Source organism: Eupeodes corollae, chromosome 1 (genome assembly GCF_945859685.1).
Source record: "Eupeodes corollae chromosome 1, idEupCoro1.1, whole genome shotgun sequence".
NCBI lineage: Eukaryota > Metazoa > Arthropoda > Insecta > Diptera > Syrphidae > Eupeodes > Eupeodes corollae.
Genome location: NC_079147.1, coordinates 87,504,872 through 87,529,711, shown reverse-complemented (window position 1 = coordinate 87,529,711; position 24,840 = coordinate 87,504,872). Strand labels below are relative to the sequence as shown.

At 33.6% G+C, this 24,840-nt stretch overlaps 1 protein-coding gene across 2 annotated transcripts in view; it reads right to left on the bottom strand.

The window, feature by feature from the left end:
- The window catches only part of LOC129943094 (autophagy-related protein 2 homolog B), a 76,250-nt gene extending 51,491 nt beyond the window's left edge, over positions 1-24,759 (bottom strand). For both annotated transcript variants that reach the window (XM_056052319.1, XM_056052320.1), the window contains exon 1: positions 23,722-24,759. In XM_056052319.1, the coding sequence (XP_055908294.1) occupies positions 23,722-23,889 (168 nt within the window). In that variant the 5' untranslated portion in view covers positions 23,890-24,759. The remainder of the gene's footprint in view (positions 1-23,721) is intronic.
- Between the last annotated feature and the right edge of the window lie 81 nt (positions 24,760-24,840).

Here is a 24,840-nt window from a genome sequence, read left to right as displayed (position 1 = left end):
AGCAGGTTTGGGGCATTCGAGAGAATGATAATCCAAACGTGATTTTCAAAAAACCAATGCACCCACCATTAAAGAGTGACTGTTTGGTGCGGTTTATGGACTGACGGAATCATAGGGCAGTGTTCTTCCCAAATAATGGTGTTCGCTTTGTATGGCATGAGTTGGATGTGGACGATATGGTGTCACTTGCGAATGAAACAATGACTCTTTAGAGCGACAAAGCAAGCAACAATTCAAGAGCTAAAGGATTAGATAACTCGGTATATTAATGGCATAGAACCTCAATTACGTCTCAAAGTCATTGAAAATTTAGACCATCGGATGGAGGATATATTGGTTAATAAATAATTGAACCATACCAATATTATTATAATAAAAAGAAATGACAATAATTTCTTAAACAATTTGTGTTTTATTGAAAATCAACATCGGCCCTTAAAATTTCAACACCCTTTAGCTCAGCTCTTATCTAACTAGCTCCAGTTTCATTAAATTCATCACCCACCTGTGTACAACATCACCTAAGTGATGCGCTTCTTTGGATTGACCTTTCCCGGACGTAACATTGAAGCTTATTAAATCAATATATTCCACATATCTCTTTTAAACAGAAATAGTCGCAATTAGGGAGGTATCTGGGTTCCAGGTAATAATGATACATATTAAAGGTCATAAATGAGCTGACGATCTGATTTTATTCCTCACTTGCAAAAATAGCTAACATTCCCCTTAGTGGTTCTAGATAAAATTTATATCGATTTTTTTTACAGAATGCATTTTCAGGTGGAGGAGTTATGCAATACACTTTTGTGGATATACGAATATTGTGCGAATAAGAAATGATATTTAATTCAAAATAATCTTGTGCATAGAAGAATAACATTTTTGACATCTGGGCTCTGTTTAACCAAACACTTTTTAATTTTCAATTTTCACTTTTAACTTTGATACTTTGCACTTTCACTTTGCAAATTACGTTTCGCCAAACGCAGATTTGCAAGGAAGAAATTATTGAATTGAAAAGTTTTCCTCTTAATAAAATACGTTTCACCAAACTCAAATTTGCAAGTTGCAACGTCTTCTCTGAAAAGTAGAAAGTTTTGTTATTTTGCAAAAGTATTTGTTCTTTTTGTTTCACCAAACAATACATTTGAAAATTCTATTTGGAAAAGATACATTTGTATTTGCGAAAAGGAGTTTGTTTTTAAAAGTTGTCGAAACCTAATACAAAAATGTATGAACCGTTTTGAAAATGAAGAAGTAATATAACCAATATAGTTAACAGGTCAATGGACATAGGCTACTTTTTTTTGAAATGATTTTTTTTTGATTTCACAAGCACTCAAGGGGTTATTAGTACCCTTTATATGTTTATATCTAAACACAATGCGAGCGTTAGGGAAATAGAGAAGGATTTAAAAAGAGATACCGGTGCACATTGGTCTTAAAGTTCTGAACATCAAAATGGGAGGGAAAAACAGAGTTGGCCAAGGCACTCCACATTCTCGATGTGCGATTTAAGAAAGAATCTCTATACTTGACAGTACACCCGAAATTGAGCTCAAGGGGAAACTGATGAGCATTTCTGGAAGTGCGAGTATTACGGCTGAATTGTTTAAGGGATGGAATGCAACTGGCTAATTCGACAGAATATTGTTTGTAAAAATATCCATAAAATAACGAAAGGCATGAAACATTGCGACGGTGTTCTAGCGATGTAAATGTTTCGATTATAATTCTGTCGCCTATCATTTTTAAAGCCCTTTTTTTAAATTATATTCAAGAGATTTAAACTTGTTTTAGGGGCACCTGCCCAGATATGCGAATTATATTCAAGCTTTGGACGGAAAAAAGCTTTGTAGATTATAGCCAGATCAGAAGGGGTGAATAATTTCTTGCATCTTCGGAGAAATCCTAAGCACCTGGCAGCATTTTTGGCGATATCGAATATGTGATCATTCCATAAGAGGTGATCTGTGATATTCATACCGAGTATAGTTAATTAGTTTCCTGAATGCAAGTGCCGCTCATGGATAGCGGCATCGGGGGTGGGTTACGCTTTAACGACAGGAGACAGCGTTGAGTTTTCGAAGCATTAAATTCTACACGGTTTTTGATTCCACATTGGACAATGCTGTCAAGATCAGAATTTAATGAGCTTATCATACGCTGAAGTTTATATTCCACTTCCGAAGGACAAGGATGGGAATCTAGAAATATGAAAAGCTGAGGGTACTGTCGTCGGCGAAACAGTTTAATGGATTAGAAGTGACAGACAAAAGATCGTTTATGAATATAAGAAAGAGAGTCAGAGACAAAACGGAGCCCTGGGGTACACCAGCATTTATTTTATGAATTTCAGACTTGAAACCATCCAATACAACTTGTATTGAACGGTTAGAAAGGTAATTTCTAATCCAACGAAGAAGAGATTCATCAATACCAAAAGCACGCATTTTCGATAAGAGAGCTTGGTGCTAAACTCTATCAAATGCTTTTGAAATATCAAGTGCAATAATCTTACTTTCTCCAAAACGATGTGAGATGAACCATGAAATCACCAGTGGACCTATTGCTACGAAAGCCATACTGTCGGTCATTAAGAAGCTTCCGTTCTTCAAGATATTTCTTAATCTGAAAACTAATCAGCGTTTCCATGACCTTGGAAAGAAAGGACGTTAGTGCAATTGGACGATAGTTTGAGGGATAGGAGGATTCGCCTTTTTTAGGGACAGGCTGGACAAATGCAGTTTTCCATCCACTCGGGAAGAGGCCTGTAGAATAGGACAGATGGAAAAGCTTACGCAGTGGTTTTGCCAGCGTTGAAAAACACCTCTTCAGAACAATATGGGGAATACTATCCGGGCCAGCGGATTTGTGTATGCCAAGGTTTTTCAGTACTCTTTCGACTGCACGAGTGTGAAAAAAAAAGTTTCGTCCCATAGAATCATTTACGCTCTCAAGAACAGGAGGACTCATGACACTTTCCGGTAGCGTCGAATTAACAGCAAAATGTGCTGCAAGCAAATTGGCTTTATCAATCGAGCTTACATAGGGAGTGTCATTGTGGACGAGCGTTGGAACCGAGGATGACTTGGTGTTTCGTACGTTTTTTACAAATGACCAGAAATTTGTACTACCTTTTGGACATTGTAGTATTTTTTGCCTTATTTTCTGATAATGCAACAATTTTGTTCGTCGAATATGACCATTACAGGTCTTTCTAGCTTGTTTAAACTTATTCCGGTTTTCTTCAGTCGGGTTGGCATTATAACAACGGAAACTTACATCTCTGAACCTAATAACCTCTTTACAGCTGCAATCAAACCATGAGTTCTCTTTTGGTTTGATAGATTTCACCCTATTCGAGATAAAATTTCTCATTCCACAAAGAATTAAATTTGTTACCATTTCTGCGCTGGAATCAACGTCACTATCGAGGAAGCATAGTGACCAGTTAAAGTTCCTGAAGAATTCATTGAGCCCGTCCCAGTTGGCTTTCATACTACTTTCTCTACTTTTCTACTTTCAAATAAAGTCTGAAAAATTGAAAAGCAAAACGTCTTTTCCCTTCGCAAAATTTTGTGAAGAACTTTTCATTTTACTTTGCAGGATATTATTTGGTGAAATCACTTTTCAGATCATTAAAATCAAGAGTTTTGTTTAGAAGAAATTATTGGTCTTAAACTAATTTTATCTTGTTAAGAAATTTTTGTTAACATTTGGTAATTATTTTTTTTAGAAAAGTACACAAATTTGGTAAAAACTGATTTTCGACACGAATATCTCAATAAATATTGAGCGTATGGCCTTCAAAATTATTCCATTCTAAACAAAATATTGTTGTTAACATAACGGTCTCTGAAATTTGACCCTGAAACTCTACAATTTCACCATTTCAGAATTTTCTTTGACGATTGACTCACTTGCTTCTATTTCCTCACATTCTAACCTCCGAGTCTTGTTATTTCAAATAGCATTTTATTTTTTAAGCCAGACTGTATGGTATGTGGTCACGATCTGGTTTTATGCATGCGACTGCTATTTACTATTCACTATGTTAGAATAATTATCCTGTCAGCAATTTCCTTATATATAATCATATCGAATTAACATTTATACCTACTGAGTATGGTATATTGAGGAAACCAATCAACGAGAAAAAGCAACACACAAGTGAAAGTCTGAAATTGTTTTTAAAAATGCCAGGGTTTTCCTTGAAAATTCCAATTTTCCTACGAATGTGTTAAGTGCATATCTATAGATCTCGTATACGTATTTATTTATATTTGAATTAACTTTCACAGAATTGATCCCATCAATAAAAACAATAATAACCAACTTCGACTTAATATAAATCAACAACTAAAAGTTTAAAAAGCTAAATCTAAGGAAGTAACAAAAAAATGTCAAAGCTGTTGGCATTTTCATAAATAAAATTATTCCATCAAATATTGTGCACGTTACCATAAAGTACATATCATTTTTATTTTTGTTGAGTTGAGTTGAATAAAATAATAATAATTGTCTTGTGTTCAAAGTGGATACGAAGAATAGTCTTCCAGTTTAAGTCACAAGATACATAAGTCTACCTATAGGATTGTATTTTTATGTCGTCAGCTGTTTTAATAAAAATTGAAATGTTACAAAACAAGTTTGTATCTTGTACAATAAAACCAAAAGCCCCCAAAACACCTGATCATAACAAAAAACAGTCCACATCTTCTACAGCTTAGAGCAGCAGTAGTAAAAGCAGCTAGCAGCATCAGCAGCTGTAGCAAGACCCTGAAGTAGTCAAGTAGTATTATAGTATAGTATGCTATAAAGTAGAGATGAGGTGAAGTGAAGTAGAGAGAAATAAAAATGAAAATAAACAAAAATAATAACATACGAGGAGAACTTGTAGTTGTGCTACAAGAAAGTACCTTAGCAAAGTGCAGTGAGTCACAATTTACAGTTAAGTCAATTTGTTTAATGGCGAGTTGCTGTTGTTATATTTATGAACAATGTACGATACTTAGTCGGTGTCAGAGGTGAAATAGATAAATATACAAACCAAAACAATAATTACAATTTATTCAAATAAAAACGGCATTTGTATTTTTTAAGTGAGTCTTATGTCAGTACTACTCGAACCTTTTATAGACGAAAAGCAAACTTTAAAAAACACAAACAAACAATATGGGAGCAATAAACTTAATTTTAGTTAGATGTAAAGTGTATTAATCAAAATAACAATATGAGGAAGTTGTTAATTTAACTGAATTTAATGTAATTAATAATTAGTTAATAACAATGGTAATGTCATTAAAAAAAAAAAAAGATTCAAAGCTACTAACAAGTACTAAACTAAACTTTAGAGGCATAATATAGAATGAACATTTAAGCGATAACTAATTAAAAAAATATTCTACGATAATGATTTTAATAAATTGATTAAGAATTTGAATAATTTCTCATGATACAAGAGACCACAGCTAAGAAGTTGTATGAACCGGAAATGTATCTCTTCTAAGTACACATAAGGAAATGCAACTCTTCTTCTAAAATTAATTATTGCAACATCCGGCTTGAATCATCGAACTACTTAAAACGGATCAATGCACTAAGAAGATTGTGGCAATAAAAATGGTTCATGAATTTAATCATTAATTTAAGTTTCTTTTTAGAAAAACAGTAATTGCATCTTCTTTATCTTCCGTTAAAAGACACCATGTACTTGACTTTAAGGAAAGTTTTCATTTTGAATAGCCCACTATTTGGGCAGCTGTCTTTCGACAAAAATGGAACGGTGCATGTGATTGATTAATTTAACTGATTTGAGTGGTCGTAAAGCACATCTTGGTAACAGTAGAACTGATGCACAAATTTGAGCTGTCTTTACAAGTTAGTGAAATAATGAATCGAAATACTATGCTTTGCCCGTTATTGCGTAAAATTAAGGTTTGATCATTCAACAAACGACATTACACAATATAAAGCATAACGACCTATGTCTTAAAGCTTTTAAATTTCAGTTAACACAAAAACTAAAGCAAGTCGATCACCAGATTATTTTCTTAAAATGCATACAATTTATCCGGACATTCATGAAAAAAATCATTTTCAGTGGTGAGGTCCATTTTCAACTCGAAGGCTACGTTAATAAGCAGCTCCATTTGGAGCTAGAAAATACAAGCATGATTTAAGGACTCATTATTCTAAACGTATCACTGTTTGGTTCGGTTTTTGGGCTGGTTATTTCGGTATGATGACCAAGGAAGGTTAGAGTTAGTTAGTGACTATCTGCGATGGAATAGGACACACTTAGGCCAAATTAATGGCCCATTTTGATACCACATGAATCTGAGGCTTTTTTCTAAGCTCAATGAAACCAGTTTGAGTCCCTTATATGACACGTGAAAAACTGATTATGTCACAATGATTGAGATCGTTTTTATCGTTATAAAAGAATTCTGCAATGAAATCCTCGCGTTTTTGAGCTAGATCAGGGCACGTACAGAAGTGGAGAACAGCTGTTTCATCCTCATGCATACAGCTTCTACAAAAGTCATTTAAAAATACGCCAAGCTGCGTGGCGTGCTTTCCTTTTAGACAGTGCCCGGTTATGACACTGGTAATAGAGCTTATATGCGATCTGCTAAGAGATAGCAAGCATCTTTATCGCTTTAAATTAAGTATAGGCCAGATGTATTTTGTGACCTAAGACGTGGTGATGTTATTCCACCTGATGTTTAACTTTTTCATAGCGTCTTGCATTAACAATTGTTAGCATGTAGGAATTGGTGTGCCAGGATTAGCCAAGGGATGAAATGGGTTGTACTGTACAAATACTGGCGTGTTTACAGTTGTGTTCATAAAAATAGTAGTGCTCTCCAAAAAAAACAAAAAGGCCTTCAATATCAACGCTATAATATATTTAATTAAACTTCTAATAACAAACTAAAATATTTTATTCATAAAACAGAAAATAAGTATTATTGATTTTTTACCGTTAGCTTTGTCACAGTAAAAACCGTTTTTTAAATATATGGCTTTTCATAAAAATAGCAGTGCATGACAAAGTACTGGATCTATTACGTAAGAAGTAAGAAAAACTGTAATAAGTTATATGAAAGTATACAAATAATGTTAGCTTACAATTACTACTTTGTTGCATAATCATTGTTTTTTATGACTGCTTCGCATCTACGTGGCTCTCTACTGGTATTGCGTTCCACGAATCACGCACTGCTTCCCACAATTCTTTCGAATTCTTGGATTTTTCTTTATGAATTGCGTTCTTAACATCCCCCCCACAAATTTTCGATGGGGTTAAGGTCGGGGGATTGAGCGGCCACTCCATAACGGATAACTTCTTCTGCGCAAACCATGATTTTGCATTTTTTGACGTATGCTTTGGGTCATAGTCTTGTTGGTATACCCAAACCAACGGCATTTCGTCTTCAGCATAGTCTAATATAACCTCCTCGAAAATTTTCACATAGTCGGTTGCATCGCTTATACTCCCGATAAGATAAATAAGCCCGACCCCGTAATATTAAAAGCAAGCCCATATCATAACTTTTCCTCCACCATGCTTCACTGTTTTTATAGTATACCGTGGATCGATTTCTGCATTTTAGGGTCTTGTCACATATTCCCTACGACCGCGACCCTTGGACCCAAAAAGTACGACTATGCTTTCATCGCTCCACAGAACATTCCTCTATTTCTCTTTTGCCTAATCTCTATCCGATTTAACAAACTCCATTCTCTTGGCCACATGCCGTCTCGTCAAGAATGGTACCTTGCGTGTACTTTGGGCTGGTAACTTCGCTTATAAAAGACGTCTTCGTATTGTAAATAATGTAATAAAAGGGTTCTGTTTTCCTAACTGAATATTTTTTTTGACAGTTCTTTTCATTCTTTTTGGGCCTAGCGTTTTCGGTTTATGTTGTCATTTTAAGGCGTTACTGACCATTTTTGGTGAGCAGCCTTGGCTGTCTTGAATATTTTGGTAGGTTTTTTCCTCAAAACGCAGTTTTCTAATAAGTTTTCGAATTTCTTAGGTGCAGTGTCTTGACCGTCCCATTGTTTATTTTTGAGCTAATATTTATTAATTTTGTATATGCTAGTATGTTACAAATACTTAAAACTTTATATAGTAAAATATTCACTTAACGAAAAATAAAAAAAAAATGTAACACTTTTCAATTATAAAATCAAAAGCACTGCTATTTTTATGAACACTCTATATCCAGAGAGTTTGAAATAATTGGTGTTCACCGGGAAAAGTAGGGTATAAATTCAAGCTAAAAGTCTCTAATATGAATACGAAAGACCGTTAGATGCAAGTTACATGGTAATTTTTTTTATAAGAATTTCCATTGTTTAAATAATTGACAATCTAATAAAATGTGACCAAAATATTAAAATGTTGTGCCGTCTTCATTAGAGATAATCGACAGTTATGGAGTTTGTAGAAACAGTGTTAAGACATTTGATAGCGGCCCGTCTTTTTGTGAAAATAAGGATATCAGACATTTATATCACGTTTTCTTTGAGCCAGAACAAGTCTTCTTTTATCGCCACAAGTTCCGCCTGGATCGAATCCTTATGATTGGAAAGGAGAATGAGAGATTTTTAATCTATCGGTATAAAAGTAGGCATACTTGTCTTTCAGGAACGCCCTATCCTCCCAGAGAAATCTGGAAAGTATAGAAATCTGGAAGTTTCTGGCAAATTACAGTTGAGGGATGGAGTAGTCTCTGTTCTTTGGAATTGATTCTAAATGACCAATGTTGTTGTTAGTCCACTGCGATGAAGTTTTGAGGCAATTAGCAGAGCTTGCAGCTATTTGTTTGCGGTTTATAGCCTATTCTAAAGCAGCCCACCATACTGCCACACTGAACATTTAAATCGGTCTGATTACCGATGTGTATAGCCAATGATTCGGGGTTGTAAGCAAAAACACTCTAATAAAGATATAAATCCTCGGTAGCCAACTTTCACTTCTCTCCATGCCGAGAGAATATGGACCAGATATATACATCTGTTAAAAATTGTCTAATGGATTGGTATAATTTTGTCTCAGGCTTTTTGTAGTTCAGTAAAGGTAACCCTTTACAAATTATTAATTTTACAAATTTGGAATTGAAAACTTTCAATTTTATTCAATTCACTCGACATTATGCACCTATCGCATTCTTGGGACTACAATTTTTTGTTCAAACATTTTTCGATTTTATTCTTCCGCATTCACATTGATACTGTAAAAGCTTAAGCCTCTGTACCATTTATAAAGAGCGGAATTTTCTTCTCAATAATCTCAAGAAGCAGCAAGTGTTAAGAATTATTCTAAGGTCGAACTCAGCACTGATGACATTGTCTGAATTTAAACCGTATATTGGTAATCCAGATTTTCCAGGACGTTCACCATAGAGACGTTGTGAGACTTAGGCGAAGACGGAAACTGTAAGAGCGTGAGTTTTGGTAGTAAACTAAGAACTCATAGGCAAGTTAGGCAATTCTCTACGTCTATCTGTACGTTCGTCATTCCTTTTTTGTCCTCCTTATCTGAAGTAACAATTGACATATTGACTTAAAGTAAATCCATTTTACAGATAATTATATAAAGCTGAAACGACTTTCAAAATATCCATTAAGTGATTTTTAAAAATATGATTGTTAACATTTGGTAAAAATTATAGAAAATATTGTTACTTTTTTTTAAATAAAAATGAAAACCTACACAAAATTTCAATAAATTGGGTTACGCCTGAAATATCTCAAAAGAAAACAATTTTTTAGAGTTCTTTTTAATGTTAATTCGGCTTATTTCAAAACATTTAAGTTGTTATCAATTCTTTGGCCTAGACATTGGGCTCTAACTATCAAGTCAAGTCAACTTATGTCAGAATGACAGTTGATCATGTTTTCGCATTCAATTAAAAGCTGAGCGATTTATTTATTTTCTGTGCAAATCCATTTAATGTTTTGTGTTATAGGTTTCCTTGTCAAATTAGAAAAAAGATAAGAAGTATTGGCTTTTCAATACAAAATACAAATCGTGATTGTATTGTAGCTTGACTGAGGATTGTTTTGTAGACAATAATGGTTTTGGTAGTTCTTGGACAACTGAGATTGAAATGTATGACACTTGAAAAAGTAACAAGTTGCCTTGGTAAAAATAAACGTTCAAAGAATGCAGTTGACTACAAATGAAGTGCCTTATGTTGTCTGAACCTGACCATTTAAATGACGGTTTCCACAAGTCACATGGTGGGTTCACAAATCGAAGTATTGAAAATACAATTAGATGAATGTTATATTGAGAAATAGCTGTCAACTATCCAGATACCCAGATCGTGTGAGTAACATTTTTAGACGTAACTTATGGGACTGGGACTATGTTAAATCATTCTATGCCAACAAGCCTTTATTATTAGAGGATCTGATAGTCATCAAAATTAATCATTTAAAATTGATTTCAACAAATTTATAGCTTAAGCTAATTCTAGTTTTTAAAGCGTGTTGATTATACTACAAAAAAACCGTCTTATGGGGATCAAATTCATTGTTTGACTTTTCCTAATTCTAGCATACAAAAATCATGCTTTTTCGAGAGGTTACAACTTGTGATACGTTTTAAAAATATATTAACATTTTGACTACAAACTAATACTACCAAAACACAAAACATGGTTAGACTGTATTATGCTATGACCTTTCTAGTTTCAAGAACTCAAATTTTTAATGACTTTTTTCTATCGAGTCCTTTTTATGACGCAAAATTTTTTTCTTAATCCGTTGCATTCCTAGAAACAAAAATATCTTCGCCTGGATGATCATAAAAATATATGTATTTATTTACCTCGACGACATAACATATTGTACGAGTATATTTGTCTTTTTTCTTAGTCAATATTCACTAATGCCTATTTTCGTGAAATTCAAGGTTTTTAATGCGCGAGTCTCACAGGTACTCAGTTTGAAATTTAACCTCAACGAATACATAACCAAAAATACGATATTCGTCATATTTATTTTGTACGACTTCTATTGTTTTCTTTGGAAACAACTAAATAAAACAAAAAGATCCGACAAATTTTAACATCTTATCACTTTTCTCATAAATTCAGCTTAAAGAGAAGAACAAAAGATGTCTTTATTTTGTTTTGCTTAAAAAATACCAGTAATTCTAAAAACCTTGATGGTTTGAAGGACATGGTCTCTGAGGTCAAATTTTGTTCATATGATTTGAATAGAATTTAAAAATAAACTCAAGATTCAAATCACACGTTACAAATACAATCCCAGATTATGAAGTCAGCTGATATCGGACATTCGCTTTTTTTGAGGAATTTATATACAGCATAAGTATATAAGTATCCGTACTTACACTATTTGCTGACTTGAAATTCAATACCAGGACTTTAAACAAAGGCACTCTAAAAGGATTTTTCGTTGTTAACCGTTTACCATTTCATTTCCGGTTTTTTTTTTTTCGGTAGGCACTGGACATCTAGATTACAAAATCTTCCCCTTTCTAAATAGAGAAACCAAAACAATATAAAGTTAAAGATCAAATCAATTAAGGAGAAAAAAGAAATCCAAAGCACAATTGCAACTGCAATATCAAAAGCAGCACTTGCCGGGTGCATTTCTATTTTTATTTTACATTTTCTATTACTGACAAGCTATCAGTTGATTTGCACTTGAATATTGTTGTTGTTATCGTTGTACATTAAAGTATTCCCCTTTATTGATGTCCCCCTTTTAAGTCTACATAATGCACCTATACGAGGATAATATAGAAGAAAACCTCAGAGATTATAATTCCACCGACATCCATCACCACATGGAAGGTTGGTAAGAGTCACAAAGCTACAACTTAAGGGAGTATAATTCGTATTGCAAAAATAAAAATAAATACCAAAAATATACATATGTACTTTTTTTTTATATATATATGTGTATATACTATAAAAAGCCATGAACCCCCATAACAAGGACAACAATAAACAAAGAATCAACGAAACGAAAACGAAAAGTGGTAAAATCTGGTAGACAGATATTGAGTAAGGAGAGAGTAAAACAATTTTTGGTGTCAAGTGAACGTGTGAGTTAATGGAAACAAAGGGTTGGTTCTTGTTTTAATGTTTATGTGTAATCCAGGAAGGCAAAAATAGCTTTAAAGTAATATTAATGCCACACAAGCTTACTAACTATAACCGGAGAAGGAATAAGTCTACATAAAAATTGCATTAGGGAAAATAGCTTTACTTAAAGATGATAGACAAGTTAATGACATCTCAAAAATAAATTAAATTTTTTGATTGAGACCTTAAGTCGGGGTTAACTAAGAACATAATAAAGACAACGTCATAAGAGTATCTATAAATGCACAAAGAATATTTTGGAACAGATCGTTCAACTTTGGGATAGATTAGTCAAGGCAATTCGTCTTCATTTGGAAAATGTAGATATTTCTTCAGGGATTTGATTTAAGGAGCCGGAAAAATAGGCTTTTTGGAGATTATGTATGTGCAATACTGCAAAAACGGGATTTTATAATGCATGTCAGTAACTTCTTGCAATTACTTGTTTAAATGTTCACGGCTGGGCGAACAGCTCCTAAATATTTTAATCATAGCTATTTTTTGTATTATAATGAATCGTCTTACAAACGAACGGAACGAAAGCCAACAATCCCTTTTTCCCGACTTAGACGAAGTAAAGATTGTCATATTCAAGTTGAAGTCTAACAAAGCCGAGCTCTTTAAAGCAGCTGGAGATAATATGGCATGCACCAACTTATTTTAAAGATATGGTCGAAAGAAAGAATGCCCGATGAATGAAATGTGAATGTTTGCCCGATACTGAAAAAAGGACACTCACTAAACTGCACTAACATGGAGGAATTTGTCTACTTAACATCGCTTATTAATTCTTCTTTACCGTAATATGTGAACGTCTAAAGCCCATCGTCAACAACTTGATAGGTCCTTAGCAGTGTGACCAAGAAAGTCTACAGTCGATCTAATATTCACATTGCGACAGATCCTGGAAACAACCTAGGAACATCAATTCGACACCCACCATCTCTTCACCGACAGGGACGACCTGTATAGATCCATATCTAATTTTGGCATCTCTGCTAAACTTGGAGAATTCGAGCTGCTTCAAAAAGTTTGGAAATATCTTAACAGAACCTTTCGATGTCAAAATAGGCTTTAAAAAAGGTGATGCGTTATCATCCGATTTCTTTAATATCGTCCTTGAAATAATAGTGCAGAGCTTCCACGTCAACACTAGAGGGACTATCTTTCAAAAGTCTGTCCAATTACTAGCATATGCTGATGACATTGACCTAACCAGAAGAACTCAACATAATGTCAATGAAGCTTTTGTGAGTATTAAAACAGAGCCGACAAAAATGGGTTTAACGGTTGGTTAATGAGGGCAAAAAAAAGTACATATTATCACCAAGAAAGGACCTACAACACTGACGACGTCCTGTCAAAACGTCACCATCGACAGACGTAACTTTGAGGTAGTAACGGATTTTGTCTACCTAGATCAAAAAACGAATTACTTGATTATTTACTGTGGAACTATGTTAAGGCTTATGTCTATAGCGACAAGCCCGTTTTGGTATTGAAGCATTTATTTTAAAAAAAACCGGCGGAAATGTAATTAAGAGTATGCCAAAATTGGACTTAGCAGATGGACTATTTTAGGCGTAGCCGCGGCTGACACTTTCATGAAATAAGCTTCAAACTTGAAATAATATTATAGACCAAGAGCCGGCAGCAAATTCTGGGAGTGGAGTGATAACCAAAGTATATATACATGTATGTGTAGATATACGCAGCATTGTGCCAAATTCAACCGTCTGGCAGGTTTTTTTTCAGCCGGGGGAGGGGGTGGGCGTTCGAATTTGGTAATTTTTCGATTTCGGGGTCGAAGTGATAACCACTTAAATGGATATATAAACAAAAGGGGATGGTGCCCTGATGTCAAAAAAGGGTATCCAAGACGTTTTACTTTCAGCCTTCCCCTTGCCAGACGCATTTTAAAACTTTTTAAAGGAATTTTTCAACTTAAATTTGAAAGAAGGATTCTAATGAAACGTGGCCGTCAACCGCTGCAAATAATAGGGATCTATATAGTTGCTTTTGAAAATACAGCGAACATGTCAGTGGTCATAAAACTGTAGACCGATGTGCTAGTTGTAGCTCTCAATTCTTTTCCTTACTTGAAAAATAAGGTTGAAGTATGGCTGGAAATAAGAAATATTTTTAAAAACTTATTAAGGTATGATTGTATAAAATAAACATTAAGGTATTTATACGTAAATGAATTGTCTCTTAGTTTGGGTCCTACGCTTTGTGCTGCACTTCCCGCGTTTCACAGCTTTACTGGTTGTGATTACCAAACAAGTTTTTTTAAGAAAGGAAAAGTAAAACCTTTTGAAATTCGCAAGGGTTCTATAAAATTTTAAAACGCTTTTTCAAGTCAAGAGGACATTCTAACAATAGAGGAATTTGTTTGCAAAATTTATAAAACAACCGCCCTTAAGCCAGATATGAACTATTTTACAAAACTTGTAAGCCGACTTCGAAAAAAAATTTTCAAAAACATTAAAAGTAAGTTAAAAATTTAAAATATTTCTTTAAAACCTTAAGTAATTATATGCTTAACCATTTTACCTGAAGGTAGTTTATTGCCACCAAACAGAAGCGTCTTACCGCAAAAAATTAATCGTTGCAACTATACATGCCATATTTGGAAAGGAGCAATATTATATACAGGGATACAACTTTCCCCATTTCAATGCTGCTGGACCATGGAGGATGACAACGGAGTCGTGGTTCCAGAAACCATTAAAAATTTAATTATTTGTGATGAAAATGATAGTGAAGAAGAATATATCTCGAAAAATTATTCATCGGACGATGATAAAGAATAGTTTTTCTTCTAATTTCTAATTTCAAAATTTCATTCAATTTTATGTCATGTGATCTCATATATTTTTTTCTAAATAAAATACAAATGTAATGCTTGAATAATAAACGCTGGTTTCGTGCATTCTTTCTTAAGGGGTTTCTGGCAAGCATAAGACTGAAAAGAAAACGTATTGGAAATCTTCAGATATTTTGGTATATGATTGTCTTGGTTATGGTTAATAGGAAAAAAGTTATTAAGGATTTAAGTTGAAAAATTCTTTTAAGAAGTGTTAAAATGCTTCTGGCAAGTGGAAGGCTGAAAACAAAACTTCTTGGACATACATCTTAAGAATCAGGGTAATTCGTCTGATATTTTGGTATATAATTGTCTTGGTTATGGTTAATAGGATTATCTTATCAAGGATTAAAGTTGAAAAATTCTTTTAAGAAGTGTTAAAATGCGTTTGGCAAGGGGAAGGCTGAAAGTAAAACGTCTTGGACACACTTTTCTGATATCAGTAGCCCACCCCCGCCCCGGCTGAAAAAAAACTACCTGACGGTTGAATTTAGCATTTAGCGCAACATGCGTATCAGTGGTTATCACTCCACTCCCAAAATTTGCTGCCGGCTCTTAGACTATTAGTATTGATTCAAATTGTAAGTGTTTTTGTAAATTCCTTAAAACTATAGAAATATTTATATTCCTTCTATATGTATATTATTTTTTAACAAAAAGTCAATCGGTTGAAAATTGTCTAAGTTCTGAGTCAGTCCCACTTAAATTTTTATAATTTCCTGTCGACTCAGTAGAAGCAAAAACATATGATTAATTAGCCCTTATTATCACTTCGCGTCAGGAACACATACAATTTATTTTCAGCATCTTCTGGCGAAGAAGAATCGTTGCCCTCGAAATTCTACAAGAATATGTTCATTTAAACTTGTAATAAATTAAAACATATCTATCTATAAACTTGTAATAAAATAATCTTAAATAAAAAAATTTACTGAGAATAGAAATTTAAAAAAAATTACAACATTTTTCATTGGAAAAATCTTCAATTTTACGAAAAGCAACCCCCGAACGAATAAATTGTAATTGATACTCTTAACTCAAAATAACTAGTATCAAACAAATTAGCCACTCCAAAGTCTGATATCATTTTTTAAATATTGTTTTATTGTTCACGACTTTGAGAGATTACAAGTACTTGTTGAAATTAAAAAAACTTAATGAAGGCTATTGTGAGTAACGTGTACCTACATTGGAATTTTACACCTTCACCTTTTGCAGTATTCTTTATAATCTTGAATTCAGCTTAATGAATTGATTAGAGCAAGAACAATACATAATAGCAAGAATGTTGGCTTCACCAACCTCCTTCTTAAAATCCTAACAATACTACTAACAAAATAATTAACATTACAAATTTTTAAGCAGCCGACAAAAAGAGTTTATGATCTTTGTAATTATATATTGAACAACTTCTTATGCTTATAGTTCTTACCTCAAAAATATTGTTTTGTATTAAAATAGACGAATCAATAATAAAAACTGCGAGACCTTACCACACCGAATGACTTTAAAACAATTTTGCAAATAAAATTTATTTTTATGTTCAAACATGCATTGGTTCGTGAAACAAATATTGTTTCATTGTTATTTGCTTTTCATTTCCTATTTATGTTCATTTAGTATGAATTTCTATTTTAACCAAAGTATGAGTTTTGTTTATTAACTAGTTTGAGCATTTTTAAGTTTTTTTTTTAAATTAATTCTTGTTCGCCTTGAAATTTTCATTATAGTTTATATTATAACTAAAGATTCCACTTTCAAATAATTGAATAACATTTGTACGAATGTGTATTTATTCATTTGTATTGATTTATTAATTTTAATTTTCTTACATGAACCGAAAATAAGAAAGTTACAAATTAATATTTACAATTTTGTTTTCATATTTTTGCAAGTAGGTAAAAGCAACAAATCGTAAACAAGTAAAATCCATCCAATCAAAAATAACTTTAAAATAAAGCAAAACTTCATGCCTTATTTACTTTATGTGACTTTGTTTTTGTGCAAAAGGCTATAACGTAGTTTGATTTTAATTTGCATTAAGTTCTTGAGTAATTTGAGTGTGATAGACAATCTAGAATTAAAGTCCAAATTTCTTATCTAGACAATGAAATGCACTTGAATCGTATAGACTTGGTCTTGTGGTTCAAGGCTAGGATCAATTATATGAATCAAAGTGGAGATACAATGAAGCTGGCTATTTCACTAGCTTAAAAGTCTGTAAAAATGACAAAAAAGGTTTATGCAAGAAAGAGCAATCGTTTTAAAAGCTTTTTTTAATACTTTACAAAAGGGCTTAGGTAAGTTACTGAATTGTAAATTTTAGACTTAATATTAAGAAGAGATCAATTTCTTGCACTAATTTAGAAAACACAAACATCTTGTGGCATATTTGGGAGGTGGTTGGTGATGCACTTACCAAACATATCGAGATGTTCAGTTCAGGGCAGTATATCAAGTTTTAACGATACAAGATATGATTAAGCTTTACAAGCAATTAATAACATTCAATTTTCTATTCCCCATGAGACTATAATATTTTGTCTTTGCTTCACATTCGAGTATTTGAGTCTGAAAACGATTATACAAAACTAAGGAAAATACCGGCAGCGACACAATTCCATTATTGAATTAGAAGTTTCAGAAAGGAGATTATTTAAACAAATTTGAATGAGTATCGAAGATAGAACAGAACCCTGGGGCAAACCAGAATTTATTTTGTGAACGGTTTCGAGGCAAAATTTGCAATCCAACAAAAAAGAGATTTTTAGTACTGAAAGCATACATTTTGGATAAGAGCGCAAGATGTCAATCTTACTTTCTTCAAAACGATGTAAAGATTTGTTCTAATGTTCTTCGAGACCACCTAAAGTTATAGAGCTGATAAAAGAGCTGTACTGCTAATCATTTTCTTCCTCAAGATATTTCTTAAGCTAAAAGTTAATTACTGTTTTCATGAACTTGAAAAGAAGGAACGTTACTGGAACCAGTCGATAATTTAAAGAATAGGACAATTCACGTTCTTTGCGAATTTTTTTAAAGCTTTAGCAGAGGTTTTGCTATAATATATGATCACTTTTTTACAATAATAGCGGGTATACTACCTGGAATAGGAAATCTATGTATTTTAGGATTTGTTTATGACTCCTGCTTCAGAAAGAGTACGAAAAGAAATTTCTCCCGTAGAATAATTTTCGTTCTCAAGAACTGGGAAAGTCATGACACTTAATTATGTGTGTAAATTCTGTCGAATTGCCTTACAAACGTATTAATATTCTGTGTATAACATTATTTTTTGTCCTTTTATATTTTTATTTCTTATATTTTCTATAGACCTTTAATAGTTTAAAGTACAAATCGAAAAACAAAAACTTAAGTTATTTAACCTTCAGTAACTCTTGACGCAAGCACAATTTGTCAATAGGCTTTATAGGCAGCATTTATTAGACTAATGTAAAGATAACGCGATCTAAGACCTTCACTTTGAATTTATCTACAGTAAATTTAATCTCAGTAAGAATTACAAGCATGGCCGAAAGTCTAAAACTGTAAGTTTGTGAAATGTTCTGAAAAAACAGTCTTGGTTCGACATCTTCTCTGAGATCGCTAAAATATAATTCTATAAAGAATTAAACGACGATAAACTTAACGAAGTCATATATTTTACGTATGAAATAAAATCCCACTGCTCTTAACTTATAATTTAGCACATCAACTTTAAACAAAAAAACTACGTGATGACTTAATAAATGCCAAAATAAATTATTATAATTTGTCATATTTTTAAATAAAATTATTTGTAGGTAGGTAAATTATTTAGGTTAAATTAGATATGTTCTAAATTTGCCGTCTTTGTGTTTAAAGTAAACATTGTGCGAAATCAAGGGAAAACAAAGCAATTATTTATTTATTTTGTGATTGATAAGAAGATAAAGAGAGTGTCATGTAGTCAAACATTTAATTAAATGATTGAATTTGAGTGTAAAACTATAATAGGAAGATTTTATTTGCTAACGAAAATGTTTTTAGAAACTATCTATTATAATATGTAAAGGGTGGTCTAAACATAATGCACAATATTTAAATTGTGATTCAAACCTTTAAGTCTAGTTTTTGGCCCAAATTTATTGGATATTTTTTCGTTTCAGTCTTTGACAAATTCAACATTAGATGTATGATTAGGTTCACAATTGAGTTAAGATTTTTAAAGCTTTGAATGATCAAATGCATTTAGTACCTTTTCGGGTTTTTTTGTGCACAACTTTTTCTGATCAAAAATTAAGGATAAGAAACTAGATGATTTTTGGTTCCTAAAGGGCAGTTTCCACTGCTACAGAACAAACAAAACAAAGGCTCTTTTGTGTGAGAAATTCAATGGCCATGTTATCTCACGTCCGTGTCGTCGTGACGATTTAAACTATCCACACATTTCATTTGACACCGTTGTCTTCTTTTTTTGGGAATATTTAAAAGAAAAACTAACTTTAATGATAACATAATTTAATACATTGAGTGCGTTCAATGTCGTTTTGGATAAGGTATCCTAGATATGTGAATTTGAAGAAACCTTATGCCGAACTATTCAAAGCAGCAGTCGATACCTTGGTAGGGAGCATGTACCAACTCATCTGCAAAATATGGTCGGACGAAAACCATGTCCTATGAGTGGAATCTCAGCATAGTGTTGCCGATACATAAGAAAGGAGACCCTCTAAATTGCGCTAACTACAGAGGCATCAGTCTCCTTAACATTGCATATAAGATCTTCTCTGCCTTATTATGTGAACGTCTAAAGCCGTTCGTCAACAACCTGATTGGTCCTTATCAGCGTGGCTTCAGACATAAAAGTCCAGTATCGACCAAATATTGAAACTACGGCAGACCTTGGAAATAACCCAGGAACTTCAAATCGATACCCACCATCTCTTTATCGATTTTAAAGCCGCATATGCCATTATCTATAGGAAAAAGCTCTACAGAGCCATGTCTAGTTTTGGCATCCCTGTCAAACTTATCCGTTTTTTCAGAATGACGATGGAGAATGCACGCTGCTCTATCAAGGTCGAAAAATATATCGCCGATGCATTTTCAAATAAGGTTTTAGACTAGGCGAGGCACTGTCATACGACTTCTTCAACATCGTTCTGGAAATTATTGTGCAAAACTCAACCGTCAACACTAGAGGCACAATCTTCCAAAGGTCCATCCAATTACTCGGATACGCAGATCATATTGACATAATTGGAAGATCGTGATGTCAGTGGAGCGTTTTTGAGAATTGCAAATGAAGCGAAGAAGATGGGTGTAGTGGTCAAGACGCAGTATATGCTGTCTTCAAAAAAGGACATTGAACAACGACGTCTTGGACAAAACGTCACCATGGACAGCTATAACTTTGAGGCAGTTAAGGACTTTGTCTACCTAGGCACCGCTATTAACACAGACAGCGACACTAGCACTGAAATCAAACGAAGAATGACTCTTGCAAATCGCTACTTCTATGGACTTGGAAGGCAATTGAGAAGTAAATTCCTCTCTCGAGCATCTAAAATCTCCATCTATAAGACACTCATCATCCCGGTTCCCATTTATGGCGCTGAGGCTTGGACCCTATCAAAGAAAGATGAGAGCGTCTTAGGATGCTTCGAGAGAAAAATTTTTCGGATGATTTTTGGTCCCGCATCCATAGAATGGAGGAAAAGATATAACGACTAACTGTACGGGCTGTACAGCGACACTGACCTAGTTAACAGAATTAAAGTCCATCGGCTTAGATGGCTAGGTCATGTATAGCGAATGGACATCAACGCTCCAGCCCGGAAAGTCTTCGAATCCAACCCCGAGGAACGGCGCAGTAGAAGAAGACCGCGACTCAGGTGGCGCTCGAAGGTGGGTAAAGCCTTCAACCAATTTTTCGTGAGAAACTGGAGACAGCTAGCTAGGGACCGAGCTGGCTGGAGAATCATGTTGGTTGAGGCCCAGGTCCGCCCCAGACTGTAGCGCCACCTTAAGTAAGTAAGTTATTGAAGGAGTTGAATACCTAAATTGAGATAGCACTGCAAATATTAAAAACAACTTTCAGCTGCTCACAGACAAACTTAAATTACCAAATCTTAAATTATTGTAATTCAAGAGAACCGTTAAAAAAGTGTTCACTAGAAGCTTGCATACATTTTTAAAACAATTTAGTGTAAGGTAGTTTGGTTTTAAAAGTTAAAAAAGTTAAAAAAATGCCAGCCTTGAAAAAAGAAACCTTGTTATTTTTCACCATAATAAAGGTGAAACATACAATAAATTGCTGATATTTTAGACATGAAGCCAAACACTGTCGGTGATATTTTTCAGAGGTATAAACGAGAAGGAAGGATCGAACCAGGAACACAAAGCCAACAATGAAGCATGGAGGCGGGCACATCATAGTTTGGGGGTGCATTTTGGCCTGGGGAATGCATTGCAAATTTAGTATTTATCGACAATATATTGGAAGGAAAATTTAAAGCAAAGTGCTGAAAAAATAGGCATTTTAAGGAATTTCAAATTTCACCAGAACAACGACCCGAAGCACAAGGAGCATGTTGTAAGGGAATAGCTTCTGTATAACTGTTCAAAAGTTATCCAAACACCTCCACAATCTCCAGACCTTAACCCAATCGAGAATTTTTTGAAATGAATTGGCTCGTCGAGTACGCGAAAGCCCTGTTTCTTCAATAAGTGCACTAAAACAACGGCTTCAACAAGAATGGAGCAAAATAGGTATTGAATACTTTCAAAAAATTATACAAAATATGCCCAACTGGACGGAGTTTTACCGAATCAAGGGTATCCAACAAAATATTAAAAACTATGGTAAGAAAGTTTAATTAAAAAAAACTAATGTTAATAGCACTCACTGTACATATACCAGAAATTAGACAGGTTCAGATAACACATGGAACTTCGTTTGCAGTCATCTTCATTCTTTGAACGTATACCAAGGCAACTAGTTACCTTTTCAAGAGTCATTAATTTAAAATTCAAAACTTTAGTTGACAAGGTTCTACCTTAAGTTCATAGTACAAAAACTTCTATAAACATTATTTTCTACAAAACATCCTTTTCAGGCAAGCTACAAGTCCATAACGATTTGTATTTTGTATTGTAAAGAAATATAAGTTATTTCTTTGTCAAATGCACAAGGAACATTTTTTCAAAAAATATTAAATGGATTTGTGCAGAAAATAAATAAATCGTAAAGTATTAATGTTCAGCTTTCAGTTAAATAAAAAAAAACATGATCAACTGTCATTTTGACAGATGTAAACTTTAAACTTGACTTGATAGTTCGGGAGAATTTTCTTAACTAACTTTGCAGCCAACTTTCCATTAAAAATGCCTTAATTAGAAGGTAATTTTTACATCGTCTGAACTTGTCCATTCTTGGATAGATTTTGATTCCTTTTTGTTTTGACTTCCCAGCTGTTTTGGATCAGCTGTTCTTTTACACGTAAAACACAAAAAGATATCTTTATAAGTGGATACTCTACATAACTGAGATTGAACAAAGACAATTACAATATTGAAACCCAATCATGCTTCAGAGTCATTCAAAAATTCAAGATGATAAAATAATTCGCTACAATATGGAGGCATGTCTGGTCATAGATCTTAAATGCAGAAATGAAGATAAACCTCTTCTGAACTTTTTATTACATTTTAAATTAAATTGCAAAAGTTTTCGTAAAATATTTCAATTCTTCTACATTTTTGGAGAGAATTGAAACAAATCAAGGCATAAATTCGTCAGAATAAAATAACATGTAGAAATTCAGTGTTTATAACCTCTTGTTTCATGTTATAGGATATGGACACATTTTTCTAACGAATAGGGAAAACATAAAAGATCGAATCCAATCATAACTTTTATACAAACAAAAAAAAAACAAAATATCTAACAAATTTGACTAACTGTCGGAGATTTGTTTTTTACCTTCAATAGGTAAAACTATCTACAACATACCTCCACCATTATTATTATTGAGAAAATAAAACAGTTTCACCGTAGTAAACAAGATATTTAGATACAAAGAAAGTAGCAGACTTTGTTATTTTTTGGAATAGACGAAATAGAATATCACATTTATCACCCTAAAAACAAGAAAACAACCTCCTAGCTAATACCTACCTACCTATGACAACGAAGACGACGACGAGAGACGTGCGACGATACCAAAATAATAAAAACAATTTTAGAACAAAAACAAACTTCTTTGTTTGCAAATTTTTTACTCCACCAGAAGTAGAAATGGAAGTCACGGATTCAGAGTCAAAAGCGAAGTCGAAGAGAAGAGTAGAAGTACAAGGGGCTGGGAAACGGCAAGGAAAAGAAGAAGCAAAATAAAATAGAATAATAACAACTTCGTTCGCAATCGTTGTCGTTCAAATGTTGGGTCTTGTCTTGGGTCGGGTGTTTGTCATCACACCACCTTCCTGCCTGATGTGAGTGGGTCTGCACTGTTTAGTGTCTTGAAAGCTTGTTGCTCTTTTGTGTGGTGTGATGGGTGGAATTTGGACATGAAACACCACCCTCACTCAACTCCTTGGCTTTGCTTCGCTTTGCCAATCTTCGACACGACTCGACTTGAATCGACTGGCCTAGCCTGATGCTTGGTCAGAAACTTTTTATCATCAACACAAAGCACACACAGTAAACAACAACAAGAAAAAACAACTTACCTTGCAATTGAGGGCAACATCCCTGACGGTTGCCTTGCCATTGTAGAGCTCAACATTCAGCTGTTCCAGGTTTAGTTTCTCCTCCAGAAATTGGCCAAGATACCTTTGCAGGAGGTATCTGCATGTTTTGTTCTTTAGTCCGTCAAATACGTTGAACCAGGGCACCATTTCTGCTGCGTGTTTTTGTTGTTGTTGTTGTTATTATTACAATTACAACAATTACAAAACGAGACACTTCTTCTATCTCTTTTTCACCCCCGCACTATGTACGATGTAACCCTAGTCTCTTATTTTATCTTTATCAATTCGTCTCTCTTCCTTCCTCAACTTCCCCCATAGATGCACTTTTCTATTATTATTTTTATTTTTCCTGTTCTCAATTTTCAATTTAAAAATATGGTATTTTTTCGAACATGTCTCAAAAGGACATAAAAGAATTTGACGTCTTTAGATACGTCTTTTTATCAACCGAGTTTTGCATTTATACAAAGTTGCAAAAATTTTCAACGAAAATTGTTGGGTTAGAATCAAAATACGCAGTAAAATAAAACAAAATAAAATCTAATAAATATGTTGGGCTGACTTGTCTGTTGTGTCTTAGTCTTTACCCCCCGAGCGACGTGTCTTCTATCGACGACGGTGACGGTTGCAGTGCTGCTTTTATTTTATATTAATTCTTTTTCATTTTGTGTAGGGGGAACTTTTCTTTTCTTTTCGTATTTTATTTTTGTTAAGCACAAAGAAATTTAATTTGGCTCAGTTCACTTCACATGGGTTTTCTGTTACGCATTTATGTAGGTACGTGTTTATTCTTTTTGTCATTATTTAAAATAATTGGTGGCAATTTTAATTGTCTTGATACAAAGCCACCAAAAGGACTTGGGATTGCCTTTGCCTTTGCCACAACTAGAACTTAGCATTATCCTTTCGATAGGATATTTATTTATTTTAAAATATTTTTATTTTTAAGAAACTTTCTAGCAGCAAATAACTTTAGCTCGACTCGATGTGTGAATATGGAAATTTTCTTTGTCACTGCTGAAAAGATTTTTCAACTCACTGGCACTAGAGGAACAATTTGGGAATGAAATTTAGAAAAACGAAACACAAAACAGAATA